The sequence below is a fragment of the Enoplosus armatus genome, chromosome 6 (assembly GCF_043641665.1).
Source record: "Enoplosus armatus isolate fEnoArm2 chromosome 6, fEnoArm2.hap1, whole genome shotgun sequence".
NCBI classification, from domain to species: Eukaryota; Metazoa; Chordata; class Actinopteri; order Centrarchiformes; family Enoplosidae; genus Enoplosus; species Enoplosus armatus.
Window position 1 is genome coordinate 24,752,937 of NC_092185.1, and position 17,685 is coordinate 24,770,621.

Here is a 17,685-nt window from a genome sequence, read left to right on the forward strand (position 1 = left end):
CAAGTCATTCACCACGCTGTCGGTTGTCGGTAATTGTTCAGTCGCGCTATTCACAACAGTCATTGAAGGCAGCACATTTTCGCCTCCAGCACACTGAAGGCCTCACACGCGACCAAGAGGCCGACCACATACGTGTTTGACCAATAGGAAGGTGGATCCAGGACCCCTGCAGATGCACCAAGCTGGCCAACGCATCCAATAGCAGAGCGGACGTGATGTGTATTTATTTTCAAAATAAGAGCCCAAATCCCGCGCTATGGTTGTCAATTGTCATTGTACTTGGGCATAAAGCCGTTTCTTTTATTGCTCTTCTTGAAACGCTGAAATATGATACTGGAGTTTGGTGTTTTTTTTGTGCACATTTGAACCTGAACTGATACATTTACTACCGTGAAGATGTGCGCACATCTACATTTTGCAAAACAACAAGTATTGAGTTCAGTGCTAACAACATAAACATTATTTTATCTTGGTCAAAATGACAAGCTGTTAACATTTTAATGTCCAGAGCAACATGGTTAACAATTTAACATTACAATATGGACAGAAAACTCGAGTATCATGGTGTAGCTTTTTAGAAAGACAGAAATATGTGGGGAAATAAATCGTCTGGCAATGATAGTGGAAACGCTAGCTTTTAATAAAAAAGTTTTTATGTGCCAAAAACAAATAGAGCAGAATTGTTCTATTCATCTTTTCACACTTGGTGTACCTTTCTGTTGCCCCATGGTTTATAATACAAACGACACAATTGTTGCGCTACATATCGTCTTATTCTGAAATTCTAAACCGGATGTATTGGTTAAATGCTGTCTTTTTTTGTCCCGTCAGGAAAAACGGTCGTTGGGGCATTTTTCCTCTCTGTGCTACATCTGGTAGTAGTAACCGTCAGCGGCCATATGTAATTTAACCTCATTCATTCATTTTCAGACGCAATTTGCTTCTTTTTGTTTACACCAAAACTAGGTTTACGTGGGAAGGACGCGTGTTTCTCTCCGCTCCGTCATTCTCTTGGACGTTTATCAGTTTATGCCTCGGTGACTGTCCGTTGCAGGCTGGGTGGTGACAGCACAGTACAATGATCGAGCGACCAGAGACTGCGGTTCCCAGCATCGCCGTAAGTCCCATTTGTCTTCGAAATAGACCATTGTGCAAGTGTTGACACTACGGTTGATTTTAATAGGCTAATATTTGAAAACTCCATTGGTTTACCCACTTTAACCGTTTTAGTGCCTGCTGGTACTGACCTTTCAAACACGGGAGAGGAGTGCACACCACTCTTCCTTAACAATCCGGCCGTTTTAGGATAGTGTGCGTATCTACAAAGATATATATAATTGAATAAAATATCATTCACACCGTCTGACAAATGCATATAATTTACTGATAAATTTGGCGTAATGTGATTGACCAAACAACATGTATTTCAGTAAATGCCATCGTTTTAAAAACGAATCACGCCTCCCACCTCTGTGTAGCCTTATTCTGGTGAAGCGAGGTTGTGGGGGGCTGAACTATATTTGTATTTTGTATTTTTGTTGCTATATATTATGTGTGGTGGTTGCTGTGTTTGCTTGGTTTACAGTTTGGACCTAATTTACAAAGAAATAACGTTGTAATGTTGTCTTTTAAATGGCAGTTGTAAGGGAGGCGGGCTTGAACGTTATAGGGAACAACACGTATCAGGGGTACGCGGTCTGGTCTCAATTATAGCTCGTTGCAGTTGGAAAAGACAGTATATTCCTGTTTTAGACGTGTTTTCACATCGATCTTGACAATGTTACAAGTGAAAAAATGTAACTGACGAAAATCCAGGTAATAGCCCTAGCCGGCTACGATGGCCTGATTTTATGCTTTGAGTATCAGAGCCCAGATGAGTTTTGCTCACCTGTGCCAAATTCCCTTAAGAAATCTCCCAGTTTAGGCCACGCGCAATATAAACTCCCCCCCCCAAAAATGTGAATTTAATGAAGTAAAACATTGCTTGGTGGACTGTATTGTATATATGACAATAGTTGCTGAACCACTCAGTATTAGAGATATCAGATAGAGATATTTGTTCCCCAAATCACACGCATGTACCTTTACCAGATATCATGTACTTTTACCTTTTGAGTAAACTGCTCAGTTGTCGAATGGAGTTTGGTGTGACTGTCCACACAACTGCACTTGGCAAGAAGAACCCTGTTGGTGGACCACATCTGGCTTGCTTTGTTTAGGGCTTTTTATACTGACCCTTACATTTAGCATTGAGTGATTACTCATCACACTACACAACACACATTGTGCACCTAGAGGGAGACGGAGAGATAGTGAGGGAGCAGTGGGAGCTTTGTGCTGCTAAAAATAACAAAAGAAAGAAATGACACCAGCACTCTTATCAAATGATTTCTGTCCTCCTTCTGCAGTTAAAGGGATGCAGTATTTATTGCACAATTAATATTCAATATGTGATAAATTAAAGTTTAAAACAGCTGATAGAAGCAGGGAGAGGGCCTCAGCATCAGCTGCTGAATTGCACGAGGGGGGTGGACTTGGCAATACAGATGATCTCAGTGAACCAGGCAGCTACTATCACCACTGGGTGGACTGGGGGGAGGGGTTAACATTAACAGTGTGGACTGACTAGCCTTCCTCTCTCTCTCATCCCCCATTGCTTCCCTCTTTTAAGTCCCATGCCTGTTTTTCTCTCCGTTAGTCACGTTCCTGTTTAAAAAGAACCGTATTAATCACAATGCATTTCATAATGGGCAAGTGCCATCGCTGCTTTTCGAATGTTATAGCGATACTATAATGGATACAATTATTATTATCAAGCTGGGAATGCGATGTTTCAACTGTGTTTCTTGTATACAAACCCCATTGTGTGTGTGTGATACACACACACACACACACACACACACACACACACAAGGGTTTTTCATTCATGCGCACATGAACATGCATACTGTATGCATTCACACACTGTTTTACTCATGTAGGGCACCATTTGAGCCACAGACTCCCGCCTACACACGCACACACACACACACACACTCAGAGCTTTTTTGTAGCTAAACACTGACAGCCTGCACTAATGATTTCTTCCCAATAGCTAGATAACCAACCCAGTGTGGTGCATTACCTGTGCTGCCCACAGTGCAGCTACAGGGAAATGGACAGACCATCACAGGGGCCACCTTATGTAACACATACTCTCACACACACACACACAAAACTTTGTATGTGGGTGGATCAAACATGGAAATGGTGGGAAGTGCTCCAGGCTTGTTCAGAGTAGTTGTGCCTGTTGTCGAGCTGCATGCATCACAGAGTATTGATGAGGCGAATAGATTGTTTCCTTTTCTTTTGCCACATTGTTGCTTGTGTTGGTGTGGAACACGTGGAATATGCAGTAGAATGTAGAGTTAGGCTAGCAACGGTATCAGTATTGGTTAGTTAGTTACTGTCCTCCACCTCTGATGTGACTGACGTTCTCCATTGATTACAGCAACACAGTCCTGACATCCTCATACGACATTTTATTGTCTTTCAACAATTTTATTTCATTGTCCAATGGTGGGAATATAGTCCAGAATGTCCTGTTTAAAAAAAACAAACAACAACATTAGTTGTAGCCCTGCAAAAGTCCACTGTTAAACCTTCAAAAACCTATACCATTTTATTTTTGTGTTGCTAGGAAACATCCTCCAGGCTGTTTTGGGTTCGTAATTGTGAAAGACACTGGGTAAACCCTCGTTATGAATGATGAGTCAACACAGACTTGCAAAAGACACACAGCATGGGCCAAAAGTATGCAGACACCTGAACGTCACAGCCCGGCCACGTGTGACTGGTGAGCATCTCGCATCTCCCACTCTTCCGGGAAGGCCTTTCGCAAGATTTTAGAACCTGGCTGAAAGGATTTGTTCCCATTCAGCCACACGAGCAGTGCTGAGGTCCAACGCTGATGTTGGGCGATAAGGTTCCACTTCATCCCAAAGGTGTGAGCTGAGGTTGAGGTCAGAGCTCTGTACAGGCCGGTCAAGTTCTTGCATGCGAAACTGGGAAAACCATTTCCTTATAGACATCCTTCGTGCACAAGGGCATTGTCACGTTGAAAAAGGGAAGGGTCCTCTCGAAATTATTGCCACAAAGCTGCAAGAACATTATTCTCTAAAATATTATTGTACGCTGTAGGATTAAGGTATATGGAACCTAGTCATTAACCATTAGTTAATGAAATGTGGAGTTGTCAGTTAACCGGAAGCTCTATGTTTCTCCACTTCTTCAGAAGTAAGAATTAAAAGTTCAGGAGATAAATGAAATGACACGTTGAGGTGGATATGTCTTGCAGCGCGAATAAGCCTGACGTTTTCCTTAAGTACAGATTTGGACTGGAACTGGGCCAGTGGCATGTTTCTGGTGATAAAAGTATGTTTATACGAGTCTGGTCTCCCCAGCCGAGACTGGTTTACTTTGGGGTTGGCTTTGGAGCCTACAGATTATAACATCCTCTTATCTAATGACTTCACATTCTTGTCCATGCAAGGCCTCAGGCTGTTGTCAGTAGCTACAGTAGCTTTTCTTTTTTTGGTCTTGATTGATTTCTTCTCACCTGGCTTGCTAAAATTAGCCACAGGTAAGGCTACATTCAGGAGTCATCTAACCTTTTGTTCAGAGTTGGAGGGTGTGCGAACCTTGTGACCTCTGGGGTGCTACTTTCACCGCGGCTAGGCTAGCTTTGAATGGCCAGTAAATAACTCCAAAACAAACGCCAGAATTTCTATTCATACAGAATATGTTGCGTGTGAGTGCGGCGGTTTTGGAGTTGTTGGAAGACACCTTTTGATGGATTGATTGATTACATTTTTCAGGTATCTTGCCCAGCACGGGTTCCTCACTGGATACATGATAATGGCAGTCTTGCATTGTCGCGTGGCTGAGGGAAAACAAAGGTTTTGGGAAAACGCCAGTGTATGAGTGTGATGTGACAAATGGTGGTACAAGAGCAATGCACTCGCACTCGGCAGTAATGATTAAATGCGACATGAGTGTCGCATCATATGACACCCACAGCGCCCTAGGAACCCTAGGTCCCGTTCTGTGTCTTCATTTGGGAGTTTGAATTAGTCCTGCGTTTTTTTTTTTTTAAACCTCCCTCCTTCAGCAGGCCCATCGGCGCAGAGCTGCAGTTCTCCATCAGCGCCATGCATGACAAAGCCTGAGAGGCCACGCACAGGCAGGCTGCCCAGCGATCAATTGTGTTTGCCCCATGTAGCGTGCAGGACAGTGCTGCGCAGTGATTGGAAAGTGGGGGGGGGGGTTGTTATCTGACAGCAGGCTGGGAGTTAGAGAGAGGAACAGGGCGATGGGGAAGAGAGAGAGAGAGAGAGATACACCGAGATACCTCGGTGGTAAAGGGAGAGAGCAGTTGGAGAGCCTGGCCGGGCTGTGATCGGGCCTGAGATCCGCTGCCTTCACCGCGACCCCTCTCCCACATGAGGGACAGGATGGACATGATTCAACACGTAGGGAGATTGAATTTGTTTGATTGTGCTGCATGTATCGGCTTTATTTATTGGCTTGTATTACTTTTCTGTATTCGTTTACTTGTTTGATGGACTTGACTCCACTTCTTCCTTCCATCCTCCTCGGGTGGGGGGTGGGGGGGGGGGGTGTTATTTCTTTCTGTGAGTCTGCCCCCCCCCCTCACCTCTCTTCCCCTTAAAACAGCCTTTTTCCCCCTCTTGTATTTATCCCAGCTGCACTTCACTTCAAAGGGGCTCTGTTGCTGCAGGTCACAGAAATACCAATTGCAGCACTTTGTGTGCATCATGCGTGTGTGTGTGTGTGTGTGTGTGTGTGTGTGTGTGTGTGTGTGTGTGTGTGTCAGTGTGAGTTTCTGTGTGTTGATAGGAGCTCCTATTTTGCCAAAAGGCTGTTACAGGCCCATATTCTATGTGAAACATACACATTTTGGACACGTTTTGAGAGCATGTGTGTTTTTTATTATTCAATCACGCTGTGTGATTCCTGCATTAACTCTGTGTGTGTTCTTCTTCCAGCAGCGGAACCTGGAGGGCTATGTGGGCTTCGCTAATCTCCCCAACCAGGTGTATCGAAAGTCGGTCAAAAGAGGGTTCGAGTTTACGCTAATGGTTGTAGGTAAGTTGGAAACATCTACACCTGACCCCACGTGTGAGGACGTGAATGTGTGTGTGTTTGCTCCTGTTCATGTGAGAGCCCGAGCCAAACCCTGTGTGTGTGTGTGTGTGTGTGTGTGTGTGTGTGTGTGTGTGTGTGTGTGCGTGTGTGTGTGTGCGTGCGCGCGCGCCTGCATGTGCACCTGCCCGTCGGTCCGTGTCTGTTTTGTGTGAGTGTGTTTTCGTTTTTTGTTGTTGTGTGAATGTGGGTCATCGGCGCAGGTTGAAAGGAGGTAAAGCATGTGTGGCATCCAGCGCGCTCAGCTGCTCCGGATGACGAGTTGACAATTTAAATAAGCAGTTTCTGCAGAGCGGTGGTGGCCCAGTGTGGCCTGGCTTTTAGAACACCCGACAGTTTTCTTCAGTGACGGGGAGTGAGTGCATGTGAAACTATTTCGTGTGAAAGACCAGATTCCCACAGTTTCCCAGGGGAGCTTCCATCAGTAGCCCCAGGACGCACAATGACACATCTGTGTGTTTTGGATGATTTGATTTGGAAAGTGAGCGGCAGGATGTTGGCTCAAGTATGAATGAACTCGGTTGCAAAATGCGGCTAACAGCATCACAGAGGGAGGGAAATCGGACAGAGGAGTGGAGGAACCCTGGGTTTGGCTGTCTGTATGGACACACACACACACAAATAACTAGTGTCGCATAGGGAGCTGGAGTCATGACGTCACTTCCTGCCTAGCCTCTGTTCCTCTTGCTTCTGTTACTCAACGTGTCATTACATTACACCATGCTATCGTGACTTGGTTTTGCCCATATCCACAAAACTCAATCAGCGCTGTCCTCTAATGTGTTCATGGTTGAAGGCTGCTGAAAAACATCAATATTGAATAAAGGGCAATATTTATAAAAAAAAAAAACAACTTAAAACCATATCTAGACGTGACGTGAAGTGAGCCACACAACATGATGTTGAGAAAGATTCTGTTCCCAGGCTGGATTTGTCAGTGGGATTTCGAAAGAGGTTTTCTTACTTCTGGAGCAGAACCCAGAGGTTCCAGTTTGACTTCGGCTCTCTGTTGACATATTGAACGGTGCCCTGTGTGAATGGGTCCTGTAATGAGCAGATATGGATCGTACTATGGCGGTCCCGCATGAGCTACTCAGCTGTCGGACACGTCTTGTCTAAACAGGGATAGTTCCAGCACACAACTCTATATGTCCATAGTCTATATGCTAAGCTGGGCTAGCGGAAGCTTGACTCCAGCTCTGTACTTAAAGCTGCGGACATGAATTTGAGATCAAGCTTCTCATCTCGCTTTGGTGAAGAAAGCAAATGAGCATGCTTCCCAAAATGTTCTCACACGTCTTCCTTTTACCTTTGACTAAAGTAAGTGCTCGAAAACTCAGACAGCTGGCTGTTTTGTTTTTTTTCCCCCATTTTTTCCCCTGGGCCCGCCCTGGCCTCACACCCCCAAGTGAAAGACGGTGAGTTTGGCGGATTTCTTTTTTCTTTTCTTTTTTTGTCAGGTTTTTTTTTTTTTTTTTAGGTTTTTACGTTGGTCTTAAACTCAGTTGCAGCTGCCATCAAAATGTTTTTTTTATAAGGTCATAAATCTAACTAAAGGGATCTTGTGGTGACCCCGATCAGTTCAGTGAAAGGAAAAAGACATGAACACAAAGAGGCCTCCAACCTTTTTATTGTTTCAGTCTGGGGTTTTAGCTTCCTGTTTAGTCAACAGCCGCTGTGGAAGAGTAGCAGGAGGGACACAAAGACAGCAGAGTGATGGCTTGGGAGAGAATCAGCGAGATCCACAACCAACTAGATCCTGTTTCAGGCCCTCTCGCATATGGGCCCCCTCTGTCTCTCTTCCCAGTTTGCTTGGCTCCCAGCCCCGCATACCCCAGATGATCCAAATTTCACACATAGCAAATGTGAGGAGCATAGCAGCGTGTTCACCACTCGACACAGTTTGAAGAAGAGGCTCAGAGGGAGGGTTCTCGGCTGGGGTTTGTTTGTCCCTCCACTCAATGCTTTCTGAATGCTATGATGAATGAAAGCAGTGACAGAATATATTGGTTAATGGCGAGACGAAACAGACTTTATGAAACTAAAACTAGATGGGTTTCCATTAATTTGTCAAGCAAATTTTAAGGGATTTTTGAGATGTCACAAAACAGAAATGCGGATTAGGCGCGTTTTCATCAACTGGTTTGGAGCGAATAAACGAGGCCCAACGCAAAAGCGCGGTTCCGTCAGAAGTTGGCTACGCTTTACGCATGGCTGTAATCCACCAGTAAACGGAGTAGAAGAAGTAGAGGGTTGCGGACCAGAAACGCAACGAGACGCCTTGGCCATCTAACCCAGAGGTCCTCAGGAATTTGTTGCTATCAGGTTTGAGTTGTTCTTTTATGTCAGCTAGTACTGGTCTGTCCGGAGACGAAGACGAAGACGAGCGAAAACAGCTCACCAGTTGTGTGAGTTCAATGCTACGTCAGAACTCGGTCGGCGAAGGCACTTCCGTATCTCGTTCAGTGCATCAGCTCTTTTGCGCCAAAGGCAAAAACCACCTCAAGCGAGCGTAAAAACCTTTTTTGTGACTTGACGCAAAAAAATCGCGCAGATATTCGCTGCTCCTGCGTATGAATTTGCCGCTTTGAATGCTAGTGTGACCAGGCCCTGTGACCAGCTGCTTAAGTGTGAAGTTGGCTTGTGCAGCTTTAGCAATATATGCAGCACGCTGTCCAATGCATCTTGTCGAAATCACGTGAACTCTGTATACAGTGTGCACAGTTAACATGGTGAAATGTAATTTACCCTGTGTTACTTTGGAAACCAATTAAAGAAATTCGAATTCCTGCGTCATAAAACGTAGACTCAACTCCAAAATAAGACCTACAATGTTCACAAATATGGCCATGATGACAAACCAATGTGATGGAGAAAAAAGGGGAAATACCGGTGTTATAATACCAGAGAGACAGAAGAGCTCATTCTTTTTTTTTCTTTTTTCTTTTTTCTTTATTTGAAAAGCAGCCAGCTGGACCTGCAGCTTAAGGCAGTCTGTGAAAGTAAAGACTGAAGGCTGGCCTCGGCGCTGCTGCGCTTGGCATCGTAGTGAAGTGTGAAAGCTCGGCCCGACTCAGAGGACCGGTATTGTTCCGCCGTAGTTTTGGAACAGACAGATGGTGGAGCATGAGATGACCGGGCTGATGCCTGCAGGTAACTCGGCGAGGGGAAGTCACTTCTGTAGCCGGTACTTTGAATTGTGAAGGTAAGAAGGGGGTTGCTTTTGACGACTTCATAAAAATCTATCAACCGCCTTGTGTTCCCACCACCACTACCACATGTACAGTTTTATATTACAACATTAATAGTTATTGTCAAAGTCTCTCAGCCTCTCAGCTCCCACTTTCACTGTCATTATGTCTCCCTCTTTGTCAAGGGCGCTATTTGACTGACCCACACGTTGTCGAGCAAGCAGTGCTATTATTCGGTCCTGTGTCTAACTGGGAGGAGCTGTTGTAACCGATTGTTGTGAAGTGCATCTGTGGTGGTGCCCTGCAACAGCTTCCCTGTCCAACACACTGCTGAGCAATCGGGCGTCAAAAGCTCACTAATAAGTGCAGTGGACTTACGTGCAATAGGGGACTCGTCTGATTTGTGTGTGTGTGTGTTACTCATGTTGTGGGGACATAAATCTGTTTACACAGATACGTTGTGGGGACTCACCTTCATTTTGGGGACAAAACGCAAGTCCCCATAATGTAAATCATTAGATTTGAGGGTGAAGACTTGGTTTAAGTCTCCAGGAAATGAATGTAAGTCAATGTAATGTCTGAAGTGACTGTGTGTGTGTAAGAGAGAGAGAGAGAGAGAGATAACAAAGGTCAGACTGGCTGAAATATGAGCTCTAATATGTCTCATGGCGAGACATTTCAGATTAACGGATTGTAATGGCATCCAGCTGCTTTGGGTTTTTGACTGCAGCAAGCTTTGTATGTGTAACTGTGTTATGCTAGATGCTGTTCCAAAAGACTGAATGTGATATTTATTTCACAATTCAGTGCTCTGTGTGCCTTTTTACAAGCTAAAAACATGGGCACAATTATGTCGATTGGAATCATCAAAAGAAGAAGCCTGGTTGTATAAAATCAAAGCAACTCTGACATTTTGGGAAATACTTGTTGCCGTCAAAAGTTTGAAGTTTTTCTACCTGTCTCTTTCTTATTATTAGGGCTGTCATGCTAACTTTGCGCTAGCCACCCCAATTGTGGAGGTTTGGCAAATGCTGTCTGGCAAAAAAGCGCACATCAGGCAGAACAGCGCAAGCCTCCTAAAGCTTTCCAAATAAACCTCAACTTAACATAAATCATTTGAAACTCTTACCTCTGAGTCTGACCAAAAGTTGACATTAGCTAACGAGCGAAAGTAGCCAACGAGCAAAAGTAGCTAACGGCGTAGCATCAATTTCCCGCTAACCTAACTGCAGTGCAGTAGTAACAATATAGATTTAGAGCCGTAATTAGTATTCAGCTTTTAAAAACACATCATAACAAAATCATAAAAACATTGTCTTGAGTAGCGTTTTATCGTGATACATTTTTCAGCTATATCGCTCAGCCCTATGATGAACAGACACCACACCGCTAGCTGCGGCGAGGCTTTGTGATACCGCTTGTTCTGCAGCGTTGCGTAATGGTGTCATTTTAAGTTTTATATATTAAACCAATTATATTGTGACCACGCTGTGTGTATGTATAGGTGCTTGTCATGCCCATGTGGAGCCCTGGGCTAACCAGGAAGCAGCTCTAGTTGTTCCGCCGTCAGTCGGTCACTCCCTGAGAAGGAACGCCACCAGAAACGGCTCTTTTTTAGCCTCTCTTTTCTTCCTCCCCCATGTCCAACTCTGTCTTTTCCCTCTCAATCCACCCCTCTCTTGAGAGGGGGGAGAAAAAAAAGCTGCTTCCTGCCCCTTTTGTCCAGCTGGCAGATTGAATAGAAACTCCTGGAAAGATTAGCAAGATCCAGCGCCAGTGCAGAGAGCTGAACAGAGCTGGGAGTCGGATCAGAACTGAAGGGAGCTGGGAGGAGAGGGGAAGCGATGCCTGCTTCATGCTGCTTCTGATGTGTAACAAGGCCAGTTCTTAACAGCCCCGCTGCCTCTGCTTTCCTAAAGCGACGCGGGAGGAGAGCACATCAGAAGCTTTTTATGAGTCTGACCTTGCGAGCAGAGCTGCGAGTTGCATGTGGGACATTGCATTAGAGTAGCACTGATTCAAGTTCTTTAAAAGTTTCACTGTTCACAAGTTCTCATCAGGGTGGCTTATCCTCTGACACAACATTTGGATCAAAGTAAGACTACAACTAACAAGTGCTGGGTATCACACGTCAATCCTTTTTTTGGTAGCAACCAAAATGTGTCAAACTGCCAGGTACCGAAAGCTGGCATTGATCATTTGGTCAGACTCATAATGTTGTTGTTTTGTTTTGTTTTATCAGATATTAGACTTAATTTATTTTTGCAAAGTTCCCTTATTCAAGTGTTTCGGAGAAAAATCTGTTACTTTAGAGTGCCGCAGGAATGAGTCCTAAAACCCGGAAATGAGTTAGCATTTTTTACACTTCCGGTTCCCCCGTCTGGAAGTCTGTGGGGTTTTTTGAACGAGTTTTTGGTTAGATGCCTGAAATAAGGTCTGTGGTTAACACAAGCTTAAGAGATTTCAACGTTTTTGATTTATGACATAACATACACCAGTGTCTTAAAAAAGGCGGTCGTTAACAAGCGGCTAAATGAGACTACAGCAGATGTGGCAGACATTAAATGTCTTCATGCCGAACACGGAAAGTCATCTACTCACTAGTCCGCCTTTACAGCCTCGTTGTGTTTATACACTGCATCTGTCTGTCTATATATCTATATCTATCGACATTCTCTTAAAAGTTAAGCTTGGTGGTGGTGACGTCGAAGTAATGCGAACCAGCAGATGCGCGGTATTTTTAGCCTCACTAGCGGCGTGGCTCCGGGGGTGGCATTGTCGGTCCACCACTTTGGTCCAGACTGAAATATCTCAACAACTATGGGGTGGATGGCCATGAAATTTGGTACACACGTCAGGATGAATTGTAAACAAAAACCTTTCATTTAGTTCTACCAAAGTGTTTATGTGTCCAATACCTTGGTTTATGATCAAATACCTGCAAAACGAATGACATTCGCATCCGCCTCAGCTGTACTTTGTGTTTAGTGCTTATTATAAAATGTTCTAACGTGCTGAACATGATAAACATTATACCTAAACATCTGCAAGGTAGCGTTTAGGTCAAAGCACCTCTGTATGTAAGTACAGTAGTCAAGGCCTGTGACTGAAGCAGCCAGTGAAGTGCGGGATGGATCTCTTTTACAGTCCAGTTGTAGTCTCCCCACTGAGTCAGTAGTAGTCCTGCTGTCTATCCTGTTGTTGTTGTAGTTCTCTAAGCTTGTGAGCTGTGTGTGTGTGTGTGTGTGTGTGTGTGTGTGTGTGTGTGTGTGTGCGTGTACGTGTGTCCAGATAAGACGGTCTGACAGGCTTAGGATTGACCGCCTTGCCTACTGACCTTGCAGAAGGGAGTGAGTGAAGGAAGGCTTTGGTCTAGTTAATCTGCTGGCTTAACCGGATACGTTAATACACACCAAGCTCACACATTCACACACACGCACACACACACTGTTTCAATTTGTTGACCGGTGTGTAGGAAAAGTACCCCATTCCCTCTTCCTTCCATCTGCTTGATCACTCTTATCTCCAGCTCTCGCTCTCTCTCTTTAGCATAAGGACTCAGAATGAAGGAGTTCAACTTCGCTCAGCCACCGGCACCGTTTCACCATTCAGAGCGATCTATAACAAAGAAAAGAACCAACTGTTGGTTGTTAACGTGACAAAGAAGCTCTCAAACACACCGGCCACAATCCGATGTGGCAACTGGTGGCTAACTGTGATTCCTCATTTAGAATTTCAGTTCTCTCAAACTTCAATTTCTAGCTCTCCTCGCGTCGCCGATCAGCGCCCTGCGCTGACACTCGACACCCGATGGTTAAAGTTCAAGGATTGTGGTTTTCGAGTTTTTGGGGAAGCCACTTTCATTGAGCACCTGCTGTGCCCTGAAAGGATTGGGAGATCTTGATCTCAAGACCCGCTCCTGGAACAGGAGTTTAAGTCTTTTCAAGAGAGAGCAGATTATGTAAAACATCACAGCTCTTCACACATTTTATCTCAGGAAACAGTCCCTGTTCCAGTCTGCAAATGAAATTATTATTAGCTCAGATATTCTCGGTAGCTGATTGGCCCATTGGCTTTTGCCACTAAACCTAAAAAGGTCATCAGGGTCCCTCACTTTTATTCATTGTTTTACAACATTTTGTCTTGGCTGAGGTTATTCGAAAGTTCAAATGCAGCAAGTAGAAAAGATAACCTCAGAGGGTAAAACAGTGACAGTTAATTCAACACTCTTTGTTGGCCCCAAATGGGTTTTACACTGTTAACCTCCATTAAACGTTCCTTCCACAGCAACACTTTGCAGGCTGTGCACAGTTTCTCAACTGCCACACTCTTAAATCCAAGAATGACAAGTTGGTGCTTGTGTCCTTTTTGGCAGAAAGACGTTCCCATGTCACCCTCGACACAACCAGATTCCCAAACTTGAACACTCAACGGCTTCATGCCATCATTTCAGACTCACATCTGCTCAATTCCCCTCCTGCACTTGGACCATGATGCAACATTCATGCACATCATTTTGGGCCTTTTTTATTTCTTTTTTTAATATTTGTCATCATCGGATACGTCCTTGATTAGCTAGAAACCTCTTGGATCTTTATCAGTCATTCTTGGGCTGTTGGAAATTCATGGTAGAGGACACAGAAACATGTACTGAGAAAAGTCTCAGGGCTCCAAAAATACATTATGCTACCCAGAAACCTCAGTTTCTGGTCTCTAAGCAAGCCAACTGAAAGTTACAGAATGATGTCAGGGACTCTAGTTCAGTATTTTCCAGTCTGATCGCCGCCCTAGATCTGTGGTCAGTTCAGTATGTATTAAGCCACCCATGTTACAGCAGGACAGGCCTCGTCATTATTGCTGGACAGCAGCCTGTTTACAAATCTACTTCACAAAGATTCCCCATCGCCTGTGGGCACAGCGCTCAGCGCAGGCTACTCTGTCACCGCGTGCGCGAGTGTGTGGACGGGGTCGTGCACATGTGCATGTTCATGCATGCTCAGTCAAACCACTGCAGGCAAGTCTCTCCCCTCTCCTTACCCGCTCTTTCTCCCCTGCTCCGCTCCGGTTCTCTCCGTCTCTATTTTGAGACGCACATGTCTGCCGTGACCCAGCACGTGCCGACTTTTCTGTCAGATTTAGTCTCGGGGCCCGGTGGATCGCGGCGGAACGCTCACTCTCTAATTTAAAACAAAACACAAAAAAACCCAGAGGAAAGTGGGTTGTGTCCCTTCAAGGCTTCTGTAGCCAGCCCATGTGGACCACTGCTGTCAGACGGAGTGCTGACACAGTTTAGGCTGGATTCCGACTCTTCCACAGACTCTGCTGGACTTGCAGATCCTTATCTTTTGCCAAAACACTGACCTTTGCCCCCTTGTTTCAGGGAGTCCCATTTAACCTCAACAATGGAGAATTATCTTTCCCAACAGTCTGGTGTTCAGCAAACTCAACTTCTCTCACATCCACCGTCTGTTTGGGACTCTGCTGTTCTCTCTCTTCATGCCTGTATGTTCCCCAGATGTCTCATTTCACACTTTCTGGTTCAGGCCTCACACATGCCTGTTAGATGTGCGTGTGTGTGTGTGTGTGTGTTTATATATATATATATATGTGTGTGTGTGTGTGTGTGTGTATTTGTGTTGGGTGCTAGTTAGTAGGCCTGTCAGGATGTGAGGGGGCCAGCTGCTGCCTCAGGGCTGAGCGAGAGAGGCAGAGACAGAATGGGAGAAAGAGGGGGAGGAATGTCAGGAATCCCATGGGAAACCCACTGTGACCATTTTGTATGTTTGTTTTTCTGTCTCACAGTCCGGCTTGCTGTAGCTCCTTCGACATGTTTGTATTTAACGTGCAAGGTTTTCAGTCTGTACATTAATCCTGCAGCGTGCTACTGCACAGCTATGAGCAAGCATCAATATAGGAGTCCGAATCCTGGTGCACCTGGAATCCTGGAAACCAGTTTAGCAGATAGTAGTGTAGTTAGTGGGAGCTAACCCTCTTGATTTTACAGGTTTATACATAAGAAAATATATAATATACATGCATGCAATTAATTTCTGTGAAGAAGACCAACTAAATGTAAGGGTTATTTATTTATTTATTATAAAGCCAGGCTGCCTGGGCTATTAAAACGTATGAACGATGTGTGAAATTCAAAGAAAATCATAACACGGACATGGAAAAGTCCTCCTAAAAATATAAGGAAAAATGGTCTGATACATTGCAATATCTACAGGAAATATTTTATACAAATTGCTAGTTTAAAACAAACTTCCTGCGGGTATTAAGTTCACTATTTAGGTTAATCGATCAGTTAATTGTTCTGTGCTGTTATTGTTTTTTTTTTAATGCAGTGAATATAATGAAATGTATGTAAAGATATTTCAAAAGAAGTAGGCTGCTTCTTCCCCTTTTTTGTAATTGTATTTGGGTGGGGGGCGGCGTCAGTGTACATACAATGGTAAAACAGGGGGAAAAGGTTGGGAAGCACTGGTCTATGCGGTGGACCTACTGGCTTACATGCAGCCTCTTGAATGTTTTCCTGTTTTTCCTCTTGTGCGTCATGGTTTAATCATACCGAAATGGCAAAAATGGGCAACAGGAAAAACATCTTGCCCAACAAATGATGCAGTCTCCCACCAGGGCAATCAATAACAATGTATTTTGTCTCGTTTTGCCCGTATGTGTTCCACCATCTACGGCCAGCCTGTATTGAAACCGCTACAACACAGCAGCGAGAGCCTTGTTTCCCAAGGTTTTGTCAAAATACAATCAAGTGTTTTATCGCATATGATACTTGAATGAACGAAAAAAAAACACACAAAAAAACCACAGAACAAACACGTGAATGTACGTATGAAGAAGAGTGCAAAGACCGCTCTCTGTTAATGTGGGGGATAATAATGGAAGTCGAGGTCCAAAGCGGACAGCAGGGACGGAGAAGAGAAATGGAACAAACACTGGAATGTGGTTGGAGGCTGAGTGACACAGAGACAGAGCTGCAGAGCGATGGCTCACTGAGAGAGAGGAAGAGAAACAGTGGGGATGTGCTTGGGGGAGGGGGGGGGGGGGGGGGGGGGGGGTCAGCCATCCATCCATCCATCACTGACGTTCAGGTCATTAGTCTATTTACAGAGAGCTGGCACTGTGCTTCCACTTGTCATGTGGAACCAATATTTAATTAAAGCTGAACCAGGGAGGCTAATTGGGACGGACCTGCCCTTGGGGGGGGGTTAGTCTACTGCAGTGACTGAGTGAAGCATCCATCACACTGAGCCTCTCAGTCAGATAAACTAACAAATCCTCTACTACAGCCGTTAATAACCAACCACTCGTAGTTTTTCTTCACAGCCTTTGATTTGGAAACGTTTTGGTTTTTTTTAGCTTTTTCGATTTGGTTTACTTGTTATTCACACAAATGGAGATCAGAAGGCTGCTTAGTGTCTTTGTGCCCTGTTGAAGAATGCATTCTGACCATTCCTAATGCGAGTTAAGTCATGTAAACCTTAGTCAACAAGCAAACAATAACTTTTACATTTTTTTTGGAGTGGAGTTTGGTGTGGTGTGACATTTTCTCCGTACAGTTGCAGTAGGCTATTGCCATTGAACCAGCAACTTCGATCTAAACATTTTGCCATTGGCCTTTTAAAAGCCAAAACCAATAGAATCCTTGATGGGGTCACATGGTGGGTAGAAAGAGATCCAGAGACTGGCTCACACCTCCTCACTCCTGTGTTTGTGCCAAAGATTACAGTGTTTGCGAAAGCTGTTTGGTTTGGTTAGAACAGCCAGCTTGATGTTTGCTGAGGATCCACGGAGATGTTTGGTCAGTGGGGTGTTTAGGTGAGCTCTGTCCAGTGTTTGATCAGGACCTGCGGCTGTGGGCGTCCGGGCTGTTTTCAGGCCTCCGTCGGGCCTTGTGGGATGACAGATCTCAGTATCACATCTGCTCCACAGACGAGACTGGGCACGCCTGGTTCAAGAAGACCACAGCCTGAGCCTGTCAGGAACAGAAACTGAAACCTTTGACCCATGACTTTCTGTCCTGAAATGGCATTGGGAGTTTTTATTACCTCAAAGCCATCTATAGGACTCATTTACTCTTATTACAGTGAAGGGATCCTTTACGCATGGCTGCAGATATTTCAGCCATTTAGTTTCATTTCGTTTTCTGATTAGTTAAGGTGGATGTCATTGTTAAGACCTTTCACTTCAGTTCCTGCTTGTTTGTTTTGTTGAATAGTGACACTAACCTGCCAACAGGAGAAGCAGACATGTAGTTCAGTATTGAAGGACA

General features: G+C 44.6%; 1 protein-coding gene across 2 annotated transcripts in view; it reads left to right on the forward strand.

Annotated features, from left to right (window-relative positions):
- Nucleotides 1–1,025: 1,025 nt before the first annotated feature.
- The window catches only part of LOC139286811 (septin-7-like), a 42,255-nt gene continuing 25,595 nt past the window's right edge, over nucleotides 1,026–17,685 (forward strand). The window contains exons 1-2 of one of the 2 annotated variants that reach the window (XM_070907730.1): nucleotides 1,026–1,117; nucleotides 6,048–6,147. In XM_070907730.1, the coding sequence (XP_070763831.1) occupies nucleotides 1,079–1,117; nucleotides 6,048–6,147 (139 nt within the window). In that variant the 5' untranslated portion in view covers nucleotides 1,026–1,078. The remainder of the gene's footprint in view (nucleotides 1,118–6,047; nucleotides 6,148–17,685) is intronic. The other variant, XM_070907731.1, reaches the window with a different exon arrangement.